The 20,224-nt window shown below is 37.4% G+C and overlaps 1 protein-coding gene across 4 annotated transcripts in view; it reads right to left on the bottom strand.

Annotated features, from left to right (window-relative positions):
• The window catches only part of eng (endoglin), a 58,897-nt gene that overhangs the window by 31,085 nt on the left and 7,588 nt on the right, over positions 1-20,224 (bottom strand). For all 4 annotated transcript variants that reach the window (XR_014628043.1, XR_014628044.1, XM_084415164.1 and 1 more), the window contains exons 3-4: positions 13,675-13,823; positions 381-503 (exon numbers count right to left, since the gene is read on the bottom strand). Coding sequence is in view for 2 of the 4 variants with exons in the window: in XM_084415164.1 (XP_084271290.1) it covers positions 381-503; positions 13,675-13,823 (272 nt within the window). In the remaining 2 variants the exon portion in view is untranslated. The remainder of the gene's footprint in view (positions 1-380; positions 504-13,674; positions 13,824-20,224) is intronic.

The raw sequence follows: 20,224 nt of genomic DNA, 5'->3' as shown, positions 1-20,224 counted from the left end.
TTGAGCCACTGGAGTCACTTGGACTATATTAACGATCTCTTTTATACATTTTCTGGGCCAGCAAGTTATAGTGTCTTAGAAGCCTATGGAGGAGTGAGACAGCTCTCAGATTTAATCAAACATATCTTAATTTGTGTTCCGAAGATGAACGAAGGTCTTACGGGGTTGGAACAACATGAGGGCGAGTAATTACTGACAGAATTTTCATTTTTGGGTGAACTAACCCTTTAAGCAATGGTGGTTTAATGTCAACATTGTGACAACGCTGTAACAACCTTCACTACACAACGTATTTATAGCAACCTTTTGGCCATGTTGATAAAACGTTGTTAGAAGGTTGGGTACGTTGTGCCAACGTTCTGTGTTTGCTGGGTACTCACTATGATCTTCACGTCCGGATTCTCCTGAAGCGCGACATGGATGGGTTGTGTGGCTGTAGATCTTATGATCAGCACTGACGGGTTTGCTGCAGTTACGTTGAGGGAGAAGAACATCTGTTGTTTCTGTGGAAATACAAGAAACAGTTTCTGAAATTAATATCTGAGCCCATTTGACCAGAAAAATGTACAATGTACTTTTTATCTCGCAATTCTGACCTGTTTTTTTGCAATTGCTAGTTTAGATCTAAGCTCAGAATTGCGAGAGAACAAGCTTCCGGAGTAAACAGCTCGGTGTATGTTACAATTTAAAAAAATATATTTGTTTATCCCTTTAACATTATAGTAGTATGTAAATAATATAAAATGTATGTCAATATAAAATGTATACACACACACACACACACTCCCTCACAGACACACACAGCACACACACACAAACACACATTCACAGACACACGCGCACACGCTTACACACTAGGGGTGTAACGATACCCTGATTTCACGATTCGATACATATCACGATACTGAACTCACGATACGATATTGCGATACTCCAAGACATATAATAAAAGGTTAAGAAAAAATGTACTGTTGATTAAATGCTAAATTTGATATAACATTGTGGGTGTAAATGAATAGGCTTGGACAATGGTGACACCAGAATAAATATATTCATGATTCTGAGCCTGAAAATACAGAATTATTTTAGACGAATATGCTTGCACTCTGTCACTGGCTAGATATATTGAAAATAATGTAGGCCACTTTTTACTGGTAACATAAGACTTATAACATAAGCATTATCAGGACCCACTAATATTCCCCCATTATTATACATTATATTCAACATAATATATTGTAGTTTAATGTAGTACTGACTCTGAAAACTTACATTTTTTCTCACTGGGTAATTTTTATTTTGGGTGACCTATCCACGATACATATTGTATTGCGATATATTGTGACACGATATATTATTACACCCCTATTACACACACACACACTCACAGAACACAACAGCTAGATCACAACGGTGAGTTTTACATGGGCAAGCCTCAGAAAACGCTAGTATGCTGTTATAATCTCAAGTGTACTGGGCGATTGTGAAGATGTTTGTGTGTGTACTACTCTTATGTAACGGTCAGAGCGTCACTCAAACGAAGGCACAGTTCAGTGATCCGATTCACAGTTCACGCGTTTCTTATCCCACACACTCGCCACAGATCATGGAGCTCTTTCTTCACCAGCCGAGGATCTGAATCTGAAGACAGAGTAAAGCTGGAGTAAATGAGACACAATCTGATCCAGGCGGCAGAAATTCCCACAGGCTCTTTTCCTGTGATTAGGAAGCACAGAAATCACGCACCATAAACATTTGTGCTGGTCTGGCAGTGGCGTTGTTGTTTTGCAGACATTCAGACGCGCTGAAGTGAGGACTGGAAGCCTGGGCTCTGCCTCAGCACAAGCTTTACCTTTATCTTTACCCATGCTTTACTGCGGTAACACAGTGTACAACTCAACTAAACCTGTGTCTCAAACCATGCACTTATACTATATACTCAACTGCCTATACTAGTAGTGTATTCATTGTACTTCAAGGTTATTCGACATGGCTTCAGCGCATGAAGTGTCCAACATTCCACACTTCCTTTTTCCGGTTAATTAAGTGCATCATCCGGGATTTTCAAGGCCACTTTTTCTTTCTGGGACTCTATTTATACTGCACAATGGAAAATAATAATGCAAACCTTAAGACTTAATCAAGCCTGTCAGTTTTTTTCCATAAAAAGAAAGAAATTTCTAAGGTCTCTAAATGATCAACAAGATTAGCTGATAAACCTGTCGCACACCATCTACTACAGTCTGAGTGATTAGCAAGGAAAAGTCTTTTAGTATAATTGTTCAACGTGTTTTTGTGCTGTGAAATCTTTCTTATTTTTGCACAAGTAAATGTAAGAATAACTTTGAGATTGTTAGTATCAAATATGATCATCAGGCTTTTAAGGAAGGTTTATTTGTTCATCTCTCAATCATCATTGCATTGCATTATATGTTTTAAAACTACAGAGCTTTGATCATAAAACTAAGCATTTCAATTAGTGCTGGGCAACGATTAATCGCATCCAAAATAAAAGTTTGTGTTTACATAATATTTGTGTGTGTACTGAATTATTTAGTATATATAAATACATACACATGCATGTATATATTTTAGAAAACTGTGTTATTTATATATAAAATATTTATATATTTTATATTATTTATATATTATATATAATTTATTTAAATTGTAACGTGGACTCTGTAAAGCTGCTTTGAAACGATGTGTATTGTGAAAAGTGCTATACAAATAAATGTGAATTTAATTTAATAGTATAAATTCTGTATAAATATATATACAGTATATACTGTACATGCAAATATTTCTTAAATAAATGCATGCATATGTGTGTATTTATATATACAAAATAATTATACACAGTACACACACATATATTATGTAAACACAAACTTTAATTTTGGATGCGATTAATCATTGCCCAGCACTAAATTTAAAAATCATCTCACTAAGACATATTACAGTATTGTTAGATTTTTATATGTATATGCATTTTATGTAAGTAGTCGCTATATTTCTGTTCTAAAGATCTCACTGATTTACTTTACAAGATTATTTCATCATATTTGGTCATATAAATATCAGCATCTGCACCAAGTTTCTTATTTTTGCTCAGTTTTGCCTCCATGTCCTCACTATATCATACTATGCTGTATATGCAAATAAGAAGTTAATAAACTGTTCAATTAAAAACACAGGCTTTACAAGTGCAAGAGAATATTGACATGCTTCGCTGTAATAGACTGTAAATGAGTGGCATTAATAAGACTAGAATGACTATTAGAAATCTTGAAAATGAAGACGCATCATTTACTGGGAAAAGAGATACTAACTCGACTGATCCATTCAGATTTATATTATTCATTATGCATCACAAAAGTCTTAATTACATAACTGAAGTTGCTGACAAACAAAAAAAGCATCAAGATGACAATCAAATAATATTAATGTACACTGTTAACAGAAATATGACGCTGCAAGATATTACAAATGCAGCAAGGGTTATTTTATAAGTTTGACACATTTCAATGAATAAATGCATATAGATTTTATTTTTTCTGTTGGAAATGTCGCTATAACATGTTTTTTGTTTTGTTTTTGTTTGATCATTTTGCACCCGGTTTGTCCTTCAGACCTGAGTTGAGAATGCTTTCTAAATTGGGAAACAGGATGAAAAATTGCAATTCTAATTAGAATTTAACAAAGTAGAATTAAAATGGAGACATATGTGTTCATACATTTCATTTTGCAGTATAAATTACCCATGTTATCATGCACTCCATCCAGTTAAATTTCAAATGTGTGTCACGACCGATTGCATTCGGTTTCTGTAGGTTTCTTTTGACCTGAGATGAAGATTAGTTTAGAAATGCTTTTATTTTAAATACAGAACATTTTTATGTTTTTTAACATTTCTGCAGGGTTGGTGAAATGGGTTGTAAAAACACAAGACTTCATGAAGTGAAGAAGGTAAAGATGAACAGAAGGCGAATCCCAGCACAAGTGACCCGGAGAGCAGCACATCGACCTCTTCAGCCATGTCTGGGAGAAACACTTGTTTAGTAGAAACAAGTTTGTAGAAACAAGTTTGTTTCTACCATCCAGCGAATGTACCGACAAGACCGTGAGCAGAGAACAGCCATGAATGTTTCATGGAGGAATAACAGAGTAACGAGTGTTCAGTATCTAGAGCCGCTGCATCATCGACATCTGACTCTATGAGACTGACGGTCCACTTTACACCGTCTCTTAACCAGACACAACAGACACAACAGACACAACACCACACGATTCCAGCAACAGGCCATTCTGTCCACACCAGATGCGTCAAGTCAATCAAAAATCACAGCCAATCAGAAGAGAGTGTGGGCGGAGTCTCTCTGTAAACGCACTGCACTCGCAACCAAATCAATCAAAACTCACAGCCAATCAGAAGAGAGTGTGGGCGGAGTCTCTCTGAAAGCGCACTGCACTCACAACCAGTCAATCAAAACTCACAGCCAATCAGAAGAGAGTGTGGGCGGAGTCTCTCTGTAAGCGCACTACACTCACAACCAAATCAATCAAAACTCACAGCCAATCAGAAGAGAGTGTGGGCGGAGTCTCTCTGTAAGCGCACTGTACTCACAACCAAATCAATCAAAACTCACAGCCAATCAGAAGAGAGTGTGGGCGGAGTCTCTCTGTAAGCGCACTGTACTCACAACCAAATCAATCAAAACTCACAGCCAATCAGAAGAGAGTGTGGGTGGAGTCTCTCTGTAAGCGCATTGCACTCGCAACCAAATCAATCAAAACTCACAGCCAATCAGAAGAGAGTGTGGGCGGAGTCTCTCTGTAAGCGCACTACACTCACAACCAAATCAATCAAAACTCACAGCCAATCAGAAGAGAGTGTGGGCGGAGTCTCTCTGTAAGCGCACTGTACTCACAACCAAATCAATCAAAACTCACAGCCAATCAGAAGAGAGTGTGGGCGGAGTCTCTCTGAAAGCGCACTGCACTCGCAACCAAATCAATCAAAACTCACAGCCAAGGTGAATTATCCACTGTTGTTTGCAATACGACAATGAAGGTCATGCAAAATGATATTCAAACTCAAAATTAAATCTTTCAACATTAAATGAAGCACATAATCAGTAACTATTGTCGTAGTAGCAACCCATCCTCTGATCAATCAGATCATTTTAATGCTTCCTCAAAACAACACAGTGAGTCTCAGATGGTCAAATCTGTGTGTCCGTCTGGAGGAAGAGCTTCCGTCTGGAGTAAATCAGACGAACCCGGACTCGCTCGTACTGAGAGCAAACCCACTCGTAATCTCGGCACTTTCCTCGAGTCGTCACCAGAACAGCACAGGAGTGAAGTCTGAGAAAATGAAAACTGCAAACTGCCCCCTGGAGAACAACAGTTCATCTACGATGCCAAAGACATTAATGAAAGTCAGATGTAAAGGAGAATAACAATGACTGTAATGACCCTCCATTAGTAGATCATAAAATCAACTGTGCAACAACACAAGAAACTTTCCACACAGATTCCTAAAGTCAGTGCAACTATAAAGCCTTCCTCCAAATACTGAGTTAAAGAAACATAGCGAATCTGCCCAGAACTGAGAGACCCACAGCAGTGTCTATGAGACATCAATAATACACACTTCATAAATCTGTCTGAAGAAACACTGTCTTTCAACTGAACTGGCCACAGTTTGGTTTGCAATGAAGGAAAAAATACTCTCAAAGTAATTCAACACAGATGGACAACATGAACAACTCAATTACAAACTTGTGTGAATGTCATTCCTTTTTTATTAATTTCTAGTTTCTTAATTATGAATTCAGTACCATTTTTTTCAAAGTCCATCATTTGAACATTGAGAAAATAAAGCACATTTTAGCACACGTTTATGTTTTCTGACACAATTGCATGTAAATTTCAAATAAATAGAAATGTGACAGGTTAAATAGTTTATATATATAATAGAATTATCTGAACTTTAAAGTGTTTTTAGAACTTCCGTACATCTTTATGTGTAATTTCATAATTACTTCTATTGTCTTTGGTTTAAAGTGTCCTGACAAACATTTATGGTAAACTAAAATATACTTCAATGCCATTTCTATTGAAACTTGTATGTCACACATTTGTAATGATGAAGCTATAAAGTAGTATATTTATTAAATGTAATATTGAAAAACACACTACAGATTAAATTATAACTAAGTACTTATGAGCTTTAGCATGTTAGTCAACACATCAATGATAAGTGCACTTCTTTAAAAGATTATTAAAACACAATGATTTCAAACATACTTTAAAGTAAAACTGTTAATTCGATATTATTATAAGTGCATTTTTTAAGAGTGTGTTAAGAAACAGTCATGAAAGTGTAACTCTCTACGTTTAACATTTGAAGAACATTACAAGTGCATGTTAAACAAAAATTAAGCACATCTCCTTTTTTCACACGGGAAAAGCTGAGAGAATGTAGAAAACCCAGTCCAGAACTTCACCTACAGTAAGAACAGCACACACACACACACACACACACACACACACACACAGTTCATAAATCTGACTGAACAAACACGAGCATCACATTTCAGCTGGAGTTTCCCAACAGAGACTGTAGACTGGGATTGATGGGATGAACTGAACCTCAGCACAAACACTCAAACCAAACACCGAGAACCATCCCTGCAGAGGTGCATGATGGGAGCGTGAGCTCTGGAGATTCATGAGTGCAGGGAATGATGATGTGCTAATTACAGCGAAACCCTGTGATGCGATGCACAAAAGCACTCGCGACGGGACACTGACCTGAAACCAAGCGCCAACCTTCCCGTCTCTCTCTCGAACCAACACTGAAGAGACTTAACCTGCAGTTCATCCACTGGCCACTAGAGGCCGGCTGCAGAAGAGACTCAATCCCATAATCCCTCATGTTAAAATGCCCAACTTTACAGCAGAAAAAACGGTTTTGGTCTATATCGCTAATGTTGCCCTTCATGACGACTGTGAGGGGGTGAATGTTTTTTATAACTCGTCCGTGTAAATTATATTAAGCCTTAAAGTTGTGCGTAATTAAGGGCGTGGCCACTTGAGTGACAGGTGGATAGCCGCTGATGTCACTACTAGCCGTTTGTCTGCTAGCGTTAGCGCCACGTCACCTCAGCTAATCCGCCTCGCTGCACATGTTCGTTTATCCGGGAGTGACGCGCGGCCAAGATGGCGACGGCCGGCTCCGCCCACTTTAGGCTTCACTTCTGAAACATACTGGTGACGTCACACACACTACGAACATATTTATTACAGTCTGAAACCCCTGCAGTCGTCCAATCAAACCTGGGCTGTGGTCAGAACAGTAAACCACTCTTACTATTTCTACAGGATGACATTTTTTTGCACGCATGATGCAGGTCATGTACACAACAGCGCGCTGTACCCATAATGCAATCTGCTGGACTTGAGCTTCAATCTCCAGTGTGTTGCATGAAGTAATATTAACAGCGATGCTCATGTGTATGCATGTACTGTATGCATATGTGTCTGTATTTTGTTGATGCCATGTTTACTTTATTATTTATCTGTACAGCGACTTTGAGCTTGGAAAAGGCGCTTTATAAATAAAACTTATTATTATTATTATTTTGCAAAAGAACGCAAATGTTATTTGAGTGAACAACATTTCTCTAGAGGATAGTTTTAGTTTAGCAATAGTTTTGCGAGACAATGCAAATGTTTACGAGTTTACAAATGAATGTGAAGTTTCTCGGAGGAACACAATAGTTTTGTGAGCAATCACGTCTTTAGTATTTCAACAAGGACTAGAGAAAAATGTAATCATAAAAAAATAAAAGTGCGTTCCTGCTTGCAGCTATATTTATTATTATTATTATTATTAATATATTTACCTATATTATTAGATGAATTATGTTGATGGAGTTTTGGGTCTGTAAGATATTTTGTTTCTGAAAGAGTCTCTTCTGCTCACCAAGGCTGTGTTTATTAGATCAAAAATACAGTAAAACAGTGAAATATTATTATAATGTAAATCAGCTGTTCTCTATGTGAATATACAGTAAAGTGTAATTTATTCCTGTGATCAAAGCTGAATGTTCAGCATCATTACTCCAGTCTTCAGTGTCACATGATCCTTCAGAAATCACTCTAATATGAGGATTTGATGATCAAGAAACATTTATGATTATTATAATCAAAGTTCATATTATTGTGGAAACTGTGATGCATTTTATTTTCCAGGATTCTTTGATTAATAGAAAGTAAAAAAAAAAAAAAAAAACAGCATTTATTTGAAAAAGAATATTTTGTAACATTATAAATGTCACTTTTGATCAATTAAATGCTGAATGAAAGTATTAATTTCTTTTAAAAATATGTATATATTTCCAATATTTGTAGTTTTCTCATATACATTTATTTAATGCAGGAAAACACATATACATTTTCCAACTCTTCACCTTTGGATCAACAGTCTCTGTTCTGCTGTATTTTCACTGCAAACGTCTTGAGTTTGACTTGCGAGTCGCTGACGCTGAACGAGCTTCTATATTTAATATGGAAACTGCGTGCTGAAGGAAACAATCCAGCCATGTTAATAATTTGCACCAATCCTCAACGGTGTTTACACACACACACACGCAGGCCTCCCATAATCCATCGCTGTCCGCCTCACTCCGTTCGGGTCAAACAATGTCTGATCACTCGCCCTGGCTATTTTTGTTCCTGTGCTTTCAAGATACAATTGTTTTCCTTTTGCGCATTTTTTTTCTCCTGAGCACTTTTTTTCAGGGCTTTGCTGATGCATAACAGTTTCCGGTTATTCTTCGTCTCTCCCTCGGCCGGGTCGGCTCCAGCTTACACTGTGTGTGTGTGTGTGTGTGTGTGTGTGTGTGTTCGTCTCCCCTCGACCGGGTCGGCTCCAGCGCTCCAGACAGTGACATCACTGAAGCTGAAGCTCCACCCACTCCGAAACAACTCACTTACACTGTGTGTGTGTGTGTGTGTGTGTGTGTGTGTGTGTGTGTGTGTGTGTGTGTGTGTGTGGTGGCTTCCTCCAATGCATTAATGGGATCATTTACATAAAAAATTACAATTCTGTCAGGAAGGTTTGAGAATTAAACTTGTTTTTATGAAATGCATCTGCCTGGCCTTGTGAAAAAGAAGTACACTTTAACTTAATTTAAATTGAAAAATAATTAAAATAATTATTTACACATGTTTATTGAATAACACTAAAGTTAAAATGAAGCAAGTGCTTAATATGTGCTGTAGTCAACACATCAAAATAAGTGCACTTCAATTTAAAGCACAACATATGATTGTTAAAGGGGATCTATTATGCAAAATTCATATTGCATTTTGTTTTTTGTCCTCAGTGTGTGAACACAATCAACCTGTTTGTTGTCTTCTCCATTAAGTCTCAAAATGAGCCGTTCAGGAATGTGCTAATATTTAGTTTAATAATGTCCGTCTGACATCCAGCTTTCTGTGTGCGTGATTCGGATGTGTGCGCTCAGAAAACCACAGATAGAGATCAAATCAAAACCAAACAGATGGTTTAGTTCTTGGCAGAGTCTCTGAGGCACCAGCTGTACAGGCTCCGCCCTCTTCTGGAAAGGGGGCGGAGCAGCAGCAGCTCATTTGCATTTAAAGATACATGCACGAAAACAGCGTGCTATTCCTTCCACTCAAAAATATACAGTGCTATGCATAAGTTTAGACACCCATACTAAAGTTGACTAAAAAGAGGAATAAAAAATCATCTTTTGGAAACTGAACTTAATGCCTTAATTTAAAAAATTTGGAAAAATCCAACCTTTAAGGACACCAATTTTCTTTGTGAATGAATAATGTATCGTAAATAAATAAATGTTCTTCCTTAAAATACAGGGTGCATAAGTTTGGACACCCCTATGTTAAATTCCCATAGAGGCAGGCAGATTTTTATTTTTAAAGGCCAGTTACTTCATGGATCCAGGATACTATGCATCCTGATAAAGTTCCCTTGGCCTTTGGAATTAAAATAGCCCCACGTCATCACATAGCATTCACCATACCTAGAGATTGGCATGGTTTTATTTCAGTTAGCCTAATAGCTAGTTTGATTTGCATTGAGAGATGATCTTATGGAAAGTACCCCATGCCAATCTCTAGGTATGGTGAAGGCTATGTGATGATGTGGGGCTATTTTAATTCCAAAGGCCAAGGGAACTTTATCAGGATGCATAGTATCCTGGATCCATGAAGTAACTGGCCTTTAAAAATAAAAATCTGCCTGCCTCTATGGGAATTTAACATAGGGGTGTCCAAACTTATGCACCCTGTATTTTAAGGAAGAACATTTATTTATTTACGATACATTATTCATTCACAAAGGAAATTGGTGTCCTTAAAGGTTGGATTTTTCCTAATTTTTTTAATTAAGGCATTAAGTTCAATTTCCAAAAGATGATTTTTTATTCCTCTTTTTAGTCAACTTTAGTATGGGTGTCTAAACTTATGCATAGCACTGTATAATTAATGATAAGTGGGGTATAAACTTATATTAAATGATAAGTGGGACTTCACGGACTTATTCCTGGGACACCTGAGACTTATATTACATATTGTAAAAAGGGGCATAATAGGTCCGCCTTTAAAACATAATGATATATATAATGTACTTTAAAGAAAAACTTTTGAAACTGCACTTCACTTAAGTGTACTTAAAGTGTGTTAAGAATCATAGTCATGAAAGTGAACTATCTTTAAGTACAGTTAAGTGGCCTTTTATTTCATTAATATTATTACATGATCTGCAAGTACAGGTTTTTTAAAAATATCTCTTTGAAGATTTTAAGCACTTCTATTTGAGCTCCTGCTGGTTCAAAGATCTCCTCTATTATCAGTGTGTTTGAACAAAGCAGTTTCTTTCATAAAACGCTCTGCTTTCATCAGGAAAGGACGCTCTCTGTGCTGCGGTTCACAAAACTCCTGATGAGAAATAAAGCTGGACACAAACGAGTTGTTTCTACAATCAGTATTGTTTCTCTTTTTCCTCCAAACCATGTGTCAACTCAACTTTTTAACTCACTCCAGAAGATTAAGGACAGGACGTTTCCACAGCTTTGTGTTGAAATGATTATTATAATCAATTAAGTCATACAGCAGAGATGAAGAAACAACCGCGTCTCGGCCGTGTATCATCCTGAAACCGTCTCAGTGAAGGCATTTACTCTCCGGCTGTCAGACGCTGATTATTAATCATACAGTCGACATGATGAGTGTCTCTAAAGAAAGATGACGCTGACACACAAAACCCTCCTGCTTTGAGTGTTGCATCATGGGAGATGCTCACTAATGCTCTGTGTTGGTCTTTCTCAACCCCACGTGGAGAAACCAGTGTGTGTCGTGTGTTAGTGATGTTCCTGCTCAAACGAGACGTCTCAACATGGGAAATCTGCTATTCATTGTACTGGACTATTCTGGCAGAATAAAAGTCCCCCTGTAGTCAATCGGTTTATCCCTTAAAACTCATCTTTGATCACCAAAATGACATATTTAAACGCTTTTTCTTTGAAAAAAAAAATCTTCATGCCTTAAAATATATTGAATGTAACTCGACACCCTTGCCTCATTTCTATGAATATGCAAATGAGCCCCGCCTCCACTCACTCACAGCAGCTCAGAGATCCGCTCGTGTACGAACAATCAAACCCTGTGGTGAAAATCAAGTTTAATGTTGTTGATATGTCTATTACCCCTTTTCCACCAGCAAGAACCGGGTGCTAGGTCAGAGCCGGAGCTGTTGCCAGTTCGGAGTTGGTTCGACTGACGAGCCTTCTAAGAACCGGTTTGCCTTTCCACAGGCCAGAGAGCCAGATCTTACGTCACTGTATACATCTCACGTTCCCAGCAACTCTAGCGCGGGCCGCTCCGATGCATCTCGAACAAGCCTTCCATCAACAATGGCGGTCGCTGCGTTACTATTGATGCTCATGGCTTTGCGAACCTACATCGGCATCCAAACACGGCGAATCCAACGCGTCCGTGCAGCTCGCCATAACTTGCATAGACGGAGATTACAATCGAGCTGCTATTAGCTCGATTAGCTGCTATTAGCTCGATTAGCTGCTATTAGCTCGATTAGCTGCAATTTAAAAAATCGTCTTGTTGGTCACGGTAACCCTGTTACCACCATTACCCCAGTAACCACGGTAACCCTTCTTACTTCTAGACCAGCGATGGTTTGGTGCTACTTAAGAACCACTTGGCTTATGCTATGTCCTGGTTGGGAAATGTTCCATTTCAAGCTCAACTTAAAGTACGGATTTGTTTTCTTTCTTGTTATTTAAAAGTATGCCTTGATGATGATGAGGATGATGAAGATGAAGTTTGTTGCTAAGAAGTTTGATACAGTTTATTTGTATGTATTTTAGAAGGACTCTTTATCTGTGACTTTAACACTGCATGTTGCAAACTAAATATGGATTTAAAGCCCAGAGGGATGTAAGCTTGGGACTTTTGGCTTACTTATGAGTCTGATGCATGAGAACTATTATCGTACAGGACTGATTCATCGCAAATGGTTGGATTATTCATCTACTAAGGGACTGCTTCAACTTTGGACATTGTTTGATGAACTATACCATCAGATAAGACTAACACACATCATTTTTCACTTTATTGAACTGTGCAACCTAATGACCAATTCCTGTAAAGCACCTCTCCGTTACTTTGTTTAGTTTATTGTAGTTGCTTTTCTTTTTCTTGTATTTGCTTTTTGGGTGATTGACAATTATTTTTGTTGGCATAGGAATATAAAAAAGAATATAGTGTTTATTCATCTGGGAAGCATCTTTCCTTCTTGAACAGCTATTAGGAGAAGTGAATCCCCCATTATTGCGTTGTATAACTTTGTTTTGCATTAAAAATACGAGACGGTTATAGCTGAGTGTAGCTCAGTGAACCAAAGACAGTCTCAAACACACGCTTTGAAATCGCTGGTGTTTCTGACGTCACAAACTACCTTGTAACCAATCAGATCAACGTGTGATCGTCAACCAGTGGATCTCTGAGCTGAGGGAGTGAGTGGAGGCGGGGCTCATTTGCATATTCATAGAGCCGCGCATACTAAATGAGGCAAGGGTGTCGAGTTACATTCAAGACATTTTTAAGGCGTGAACATTTATGTCATTTTGGTGATCAAAGATGAGTTTTAATACAATTATTGACTACAAGGGGACTTCAACACTTCTTAACACACTTAAGTACACTTTTAAAAAGTCATTATGTTTTAATAATCTTTTAAAGAAGAGCACTTACTCTGACATGTTGACTAACATACCAAAGCAGATTAAAAGTACTTGATTATAATTTTAACTGTACTGATATCCCATTTAATGTTAATATATTTTAAATGTACTTAACTGCAATTTCATCATTGCAAATGTGCAATTAAAAACGCATTTAAAGCATAAATGCTTGTCAGTATATTCAGCAGTATTACCCATAAAGCGTGCTTAAGTCCTACTTAAGTGGCTCAAAAACACTCTTAAGTTCAACTAATTGCACTTAAGTATATTACTCGAAAGTATGCTAAAGTGGGTCTCAGGTCTGCCAACACTAAACCAGTCTGAACCACTGCTGGATTTATGAATGAAAGCGACTCACGTTTGAGAACAGCAGGTTTAGGATGTGGACTTCTCTCGCATCGTCCCGGGTGGTGAAATTCGTCCAGCATCCCAGAGATGTTTCCTCCAGGCTGATCCAATCATTACTGTTTCCGGGAACATCCTTCAGCTCACAGATCGCACTGGAGTCTAAAGAGAATAAAAGAGTTATTGAAATCATCTGCGGCCCTGGGGAAAAATATCCTGCCAGCAGCTCATAAATCACCTCCAGAATAAACCATGCGCTTCCTCTGGGGGACACGGGTCACAACTAAAATACTGAGACCGAAGTTCATCTAAATTGCATATAACCCATACACAAAATAAATATATTTGAAACATATTTTCAGTATATATTTTGGAATATATGCAAATATTTGAAATTGGCCCAATAAATATATTTCACACTTAACATCATATATTTTTGTTATATTTCAGAATATATTTCAATGTATTTTTTTCTGTATGGGTCCCCAAAAGTGTCAAAATATATGTGGCATATATTCCAAATACATTGAAATATATTCTGAAATATAACAAAAATATATGATGTTAAGTGTGAAATATATTTATTGGGCCAATTTCAAATATTTGCATATATTCCAAAATATATACTGAAAATATATTTATTTTGTGTATGGGTAACCCTGACCCTAACAAATCAAACTCATCAAATTCCTCATGTTTTCTCTCAAATGAAGTGAAAACAAGTGTTTTAGCATCTACTGTGTCTCTGGGTCACGATATTTAGGCCTAAATGTGAGATCTTTGCATAGAAAATTTTCATGCATTTGGATTACAGTTTTAACATAAACACGTTGCATAAATGACGTGATGCATATTTGTCGTGCATTAATGAAATGGGTCAATGAATTTTGAAATTATGATCATTTAAATAAAATCAAACAGATGCAAATAGTTTTTTGAGTTCAGAAACCTTCACGTTTCACTGACAAATATGCATCATATGTCATTTATGCAATGTTAAAACTGTGTAATCCAAATGCATGAAACTTTTATATGCATAAATCTTACATTTCGGCCTAAATATCGTGACCCAGAGATGCTAGTAGATGCTAAAACACTTGTTTTCACTTCGTTGATGACTTAATTCGACAGAAAACAGGAGGAATTTGATGATTTTGATTCCAGTAAATGATTCTTGTCCTCTGATTAATAATGTGATGTGTAACGACTTGAGAGAAATATGCCAAACCAATTTCAACTTCTTTTTAAATAGATCTAAAGGCAAAAGGATGAATGGCATGTGCAACACTGCTAAAGAAATCATCTCAAAGTGAACAGCAGATCATTGTGTGAAAGTATGATTCAGCATTTGCAGAGTAAAATGGAAACCTACTAGGGATGCGCCAATATAAACACTGGCCGATTCCGATAACCGATAATTCTTTATATTTGAAAGCCGATAACCGATATATTGGCCGATAAATCTAAATCCAAATTTTTATATAACTTTTGAGAGCTTGATTACAAAAACAAAGTCTCCCAAGTAAAATCTCCCCAGTTCACATCTGAAGCGTCTCAGCTGAAGGAAATCATACATTATCTATCGGCTTTAATATATCGGCCAAATTTTCTTATCAGGCCGATAATGATAATATTAAAAAATGATCATATATCGGCCGATACCGATATGGTGGCCGATATATCGTGCATCCCTAAAATCTACACAAAGGCTTTAAGCGCTTTAGATGCACAAAATGACATCTAAAAGGGTCAAGAATGAGGAGAATGGAGCTTTGAATCATATTACGTATTTATAACAAGCAGCGGTTTCGAATAAAGGCTCAGATTTAGAGTTACAACAAAGCAATATGTTGATAATCAACAAAACTGTCATTTATTTATTTGATTAACTGATTTTATTTCTTGTGTTTCCTGGACTGAACATTTTCATATGAATATGACTGTTCAACATTGATAATAATCAGTATTTTTTCTTAAGCATCATAGCTGTTTTAAATTGTACAAATATATCACAATCTTTACTGTATTGTTGTTGGCGGGCAGAAGAGACTCTTTCAGAAATGCTAGTGCATGTGTGTCTGTAGTGACTCAGGTAAACACACACTCTGCTCTTTTACTGAGGACGGAGTGGAAGGAAATACAGGAAGCTTCAATAAGGACAACAGGAAATGACATGTTTAGACGTCAAGCCGATGGTGACGGCAGTCCAGGCTTTGTCTTTGTCTCAGTAAGTCTGGGTTTATCAGACGAGGGCAGCAAAAGACTGAATGGGGAAACACTGTAAATACACACGGCATATTCTTAATGAGCATCTTTATCATGTTTCCCAGTAAAAATATCTAAACATCTTTAACTTCATGTTCCTGGTAATCTTGAATCAGAATAACTTCCTCTCACAGCATCTCTTCTCTTCTCTGATGACGGGGGGCGGGGCTATAACCTGTCACTCACATGAGATCAGCCAATAGCAAACCACCACCATCCAATCACAACCATAGATATATCAGATCAAACAGCGCTGACAGGAGAAACATTGTGCCACGAATCAAGTCCACAAATCTGCAACATTCACCGTGGATTTAATGTAGTAACACTAACTGTAACTATGGTATTGTGGCAGAAATAGCACTATATAATATCATATTTAAATGTTATTTTTAATGTGATGACCAAAAAAAAAAATAGTGTTCATCCTTCAAAGATTGTCCCCATTTATAAAACTAAAAGTTTTAAGATGTAGTAAAACACACTTATTTAAAAAATAAAAAAAATATTAAATTACCATTGTAACCAGTAGGTGGCAGCAGAGGACATTATCGGCTATTTTCTCCCCAATATATATTTTTTTTTCACTTGTTTTGCTTTTGAATTAATATTAAGACATTATGAATGATAATAAATAAAATCTTAATTGTATCTACACCTCAAATTAAGCTCAGTGCTTTATTGTCAACCCTCAAGTGCTACCAAATACTTAATAAATGAAACGTTCAGTTATGGGCTACAGCGCTAGCAAAAAAAGTTAGTCTGGAGCCCTGGGTCTAAAATCCTCCAGTCACTGGACGGCTTGATATAAAACCACACTTATTAGACAAGACTGCTATCGACTTCTCTTCAGACATCCTCATTATATTGTTTTGATGGGCCGTCAGAGAGACTGACATTCATACGTATATCAGTCCGACTCGTGGGACGTGAAGGGTGACCCGGAAATGCCAGAGCTTTCAGTAAGCGGTTCTGTGTTAAATGAGCTATAAGCCACGGCTTTATCTGGCTTCATCAGAGCGCCGATGACTCTTTCCCATGCGATGAAATGTTTAAGTCGTTCAATCGGGCCGAGACACAAATAATGTCCCGCCATCCATCCATCACAACAACTCGTTTGTTATTTTCTCTCTGGCCTTGTGTGTGTGTGTGTGTGTGTGTATGTGTGTGTGTGTGTGTGTGTGTGTGTGTGTGTGTGTGTGTGTGTGTGTGTGTGTGTGTGTGTGTGTGTGTGTGTGTGTGTGTGTGTGTGTGTGTGTGTGTGTGTGTGTGTGTGTATGTGTGTGTGAGAGAGGCTTCATCTTGCATTTTGACCCTCAGGCCTTGGTCTGAAGCAACACACACATTCTTACACACACGCACACAGGCACTCTCACACACACGCGCACACACATACGCACATACACACGCATGCACACACACACACACACACACACGCACAAACAGCTCTCGCCAACTGGGTGAGTAATATCAGAGTGGCTCACGGAGGAATTGCTTAAAACTGGAAAACACACACACACACACACACACACACACACACACACACACACACACACGCGCGCGCGCACAGCAGTCAGGCACCAACAGATGAATTTCATTTCCAGCATTAGAGAAGGTCATGCTGTGGGTTTCCAGAGAAGACTTCAATTTTTGGGAAAATGCTTCAGATCAATCAGAGTAACCGTCCTGAAGCTTGTCCAGACATCACATGATCACGCTAATAATCCCACGGGATCATTTATTTCCTCAAGCCAGGTACGGGTGTTAACTCTTTCCCTGCCAGCGCCAGCATTTTTTGATCATTTCATTTGAATATTTTGTTGTATGAATATGTAAACAATCTATATATCAAAAGAAAGAACAGAATATTCAAGCTTCACTCGTTCTGTTTTATCAACACTTGAACATTTCACACAAATACACTTAGAAAATCCCGTTTCTGTCAAAGACTTCATCCGGGTGGGCGGAGCCTAAAATAAACACGTGTCGGCGAGTATATGAAACGTGTCAATCGCCAGTTGGCTGGTAATATTTGTATCATTTCCAGTAATACAATGTTGTAAAAACATGAATGTGAACAAACATGAACGACGCAGCCTTGCCAATTGCAATATTCAAGCGCAAGAAGACGTGAAAGGGAACTTCTGCGTTAGTTTTCTGTGCGCAAACACCCGAAGCGCGCGCCCTGAAATCCACGTAACACTGAATTTAACTCTTTCACGTCTTCCTGCGCTTTAAAATGCCCGTATTGGCTACAAATATCCTCCTAAACATCGTCATCTTGTCATAAGTGAACATAAACAGCGAGAAGAAAACGCATGTGTAACAGTAAACTGGATCCGTGCAGCTCTTAAAGTGACAGTAGCCTAATATATCTGTGTCCTTAAAGTTAATCAAACTACAACAGACAGAGAAAAATCTCTCTTATCTTGACTGAATAACTTCTATAACTTGAATAAGGATTAATCTACATTTAATTTATACAGTGAAGACTTGGCAGTGTTATTTTACGTTTATACGTTTACAATTTCTGTATCTGAAAATGGTAATTTTTTCACTGGTATCTAAAATGTTGGTGTCTGTTTCATGCCAAGCAAGAAATATTTACGGACGGTACATTTTCTTTAAAGGGGTGGTTGATTATGATTTGACTTTTCTAACTTTAGTTAGTGTGTAATGTTGCTGTTTGAGCATAAACAACATCTGCAAAGTTACGACGCTCAAAGTTCAAAGCAAATGGAGATATTTGCTTTTAAAGAAATCGGACTACAACAAACGGCTGGTAGAGACTACACCACATTCCTCCCGGGTTAGTGACATCACAAACCCTAAAATTTACATAAACCCCGCCCCCGGGAACGTGATTTATAGATTATCATAACAGAATATGCTAATTGAAGATAGTTAACTCCACATCAGCAACATAAATTCATCAACAAACAAACGCACACACACAAGCTCTTGAAGCTCCGCCCCCTGTCGCGGGAGCAGCAGCTCATTTGCATTTAAAGGGACACACACAAAAATTGTAACATGCAAAAAAAAATATCTGTAGGCGTAGGGTATTTTGAGATAAAACTTCACACACACAAACACACTCTGGGTTCACCAGAGACTTATTTTACATCTTGTGAAAAGGGGATTATAGGATAATAATCAGAGATTGCTGGAAAATTCCCCTCAACTGCGGGGAAGCATTGTCATAAATGATCTTGTGAATGGCGGAGAAACAGTTAAGAGCTAATCTTGCTCAAAACTGCTTGTCAGCTTCTTCTCACATAATCGTTTCTTGTTTTTAAGGTCAGAAACCAGCAGACAGCAAAAGCATTGAGTCACTCCAAGAACATTTCAGATAACGATGATGTTTTTAAGAGAGCATGTTGATCTGGCATCCTGCAAACGCTCATTTCCGGCTCTGAGGTCAAAGGCGCCAGAATCCTCTTCAACCAGCAGCCGGCTTCCTTCACATGAATCACTCCTTTACCGGTAAACCGGTCGTACGTTTCCCCTCAGGAACATAATAAGAGATTGGGAGGATCGTCTGTGGAACGACACTGACGCGGATCGAGTCCAGCTCAGTTGAGGTTAGGGAGGGTCTGAAGGTAAAACACATAAAACCTTCTGCAGATTGTGTGGAAAACACTTACATATCCGCTACTAAAATAGATTTGAGGAAGCACATATTTTACTCTCTTGATTGGTTTTCCCCAAGCAGATACAGGCAGAACATGTCATGTTTTAGCTTAAAGACTCGGACAATAAACCGGTCTCATCGTTTCTTCTGAAAACAAACACATTTTAAGCAGATCTGGAGCTCAATTAACAGATGTCAATCACTCAGGCAGTTTAACGGGAACTGCTTATGACTGATTATGTTGCTCATTATTCTGAACAATGTTCTTTTAATATCATTGCTGTACTGTTATATATTTTGTTAAGATTTTGAAATGTAATTTAACTTTTTTAATTGCGCTGTCAAAATAATTAATTGCAATTTTGTTTGTCGTTTTTATTAGTTTTTTTATGTTTATATAGTTTTTATTAAGTTTTTAGTTTTAGCTTATTTCGTTTTATTTATGTTGGTACTTACACTTAAATGATATACCTAAATTAAATTCAACTTTAATTTCATTTAATATTAGTCTCAATAAATAAATAAAAACCTTTTTAATTTCATAAAAAAAAAATATTTTACTGCTGTCAAATCGATTAATCACATCTAAAATAAAAGTTTATAAATATATAATATACATGTGTGTGTGCGCGCATATATATATATATTATATATATACAAACTT

Source organism: Rutilus rutilus (genome assembly GCF_951802725.1).
Source record: "Rutilus rutilus genome assembly, chromosome: 7".
NCBI lineage: Eukaryota > Metazoa > Chordata > Actinopteri > Cypriniformes > Leuciscidae > Rutilus > Rutilus rutilus.
The sequence above is the reverse complement of the archived record's forward strand: the minus strand, read 5'-3'. Positions and strand labels throughout refer to the sequence as shown.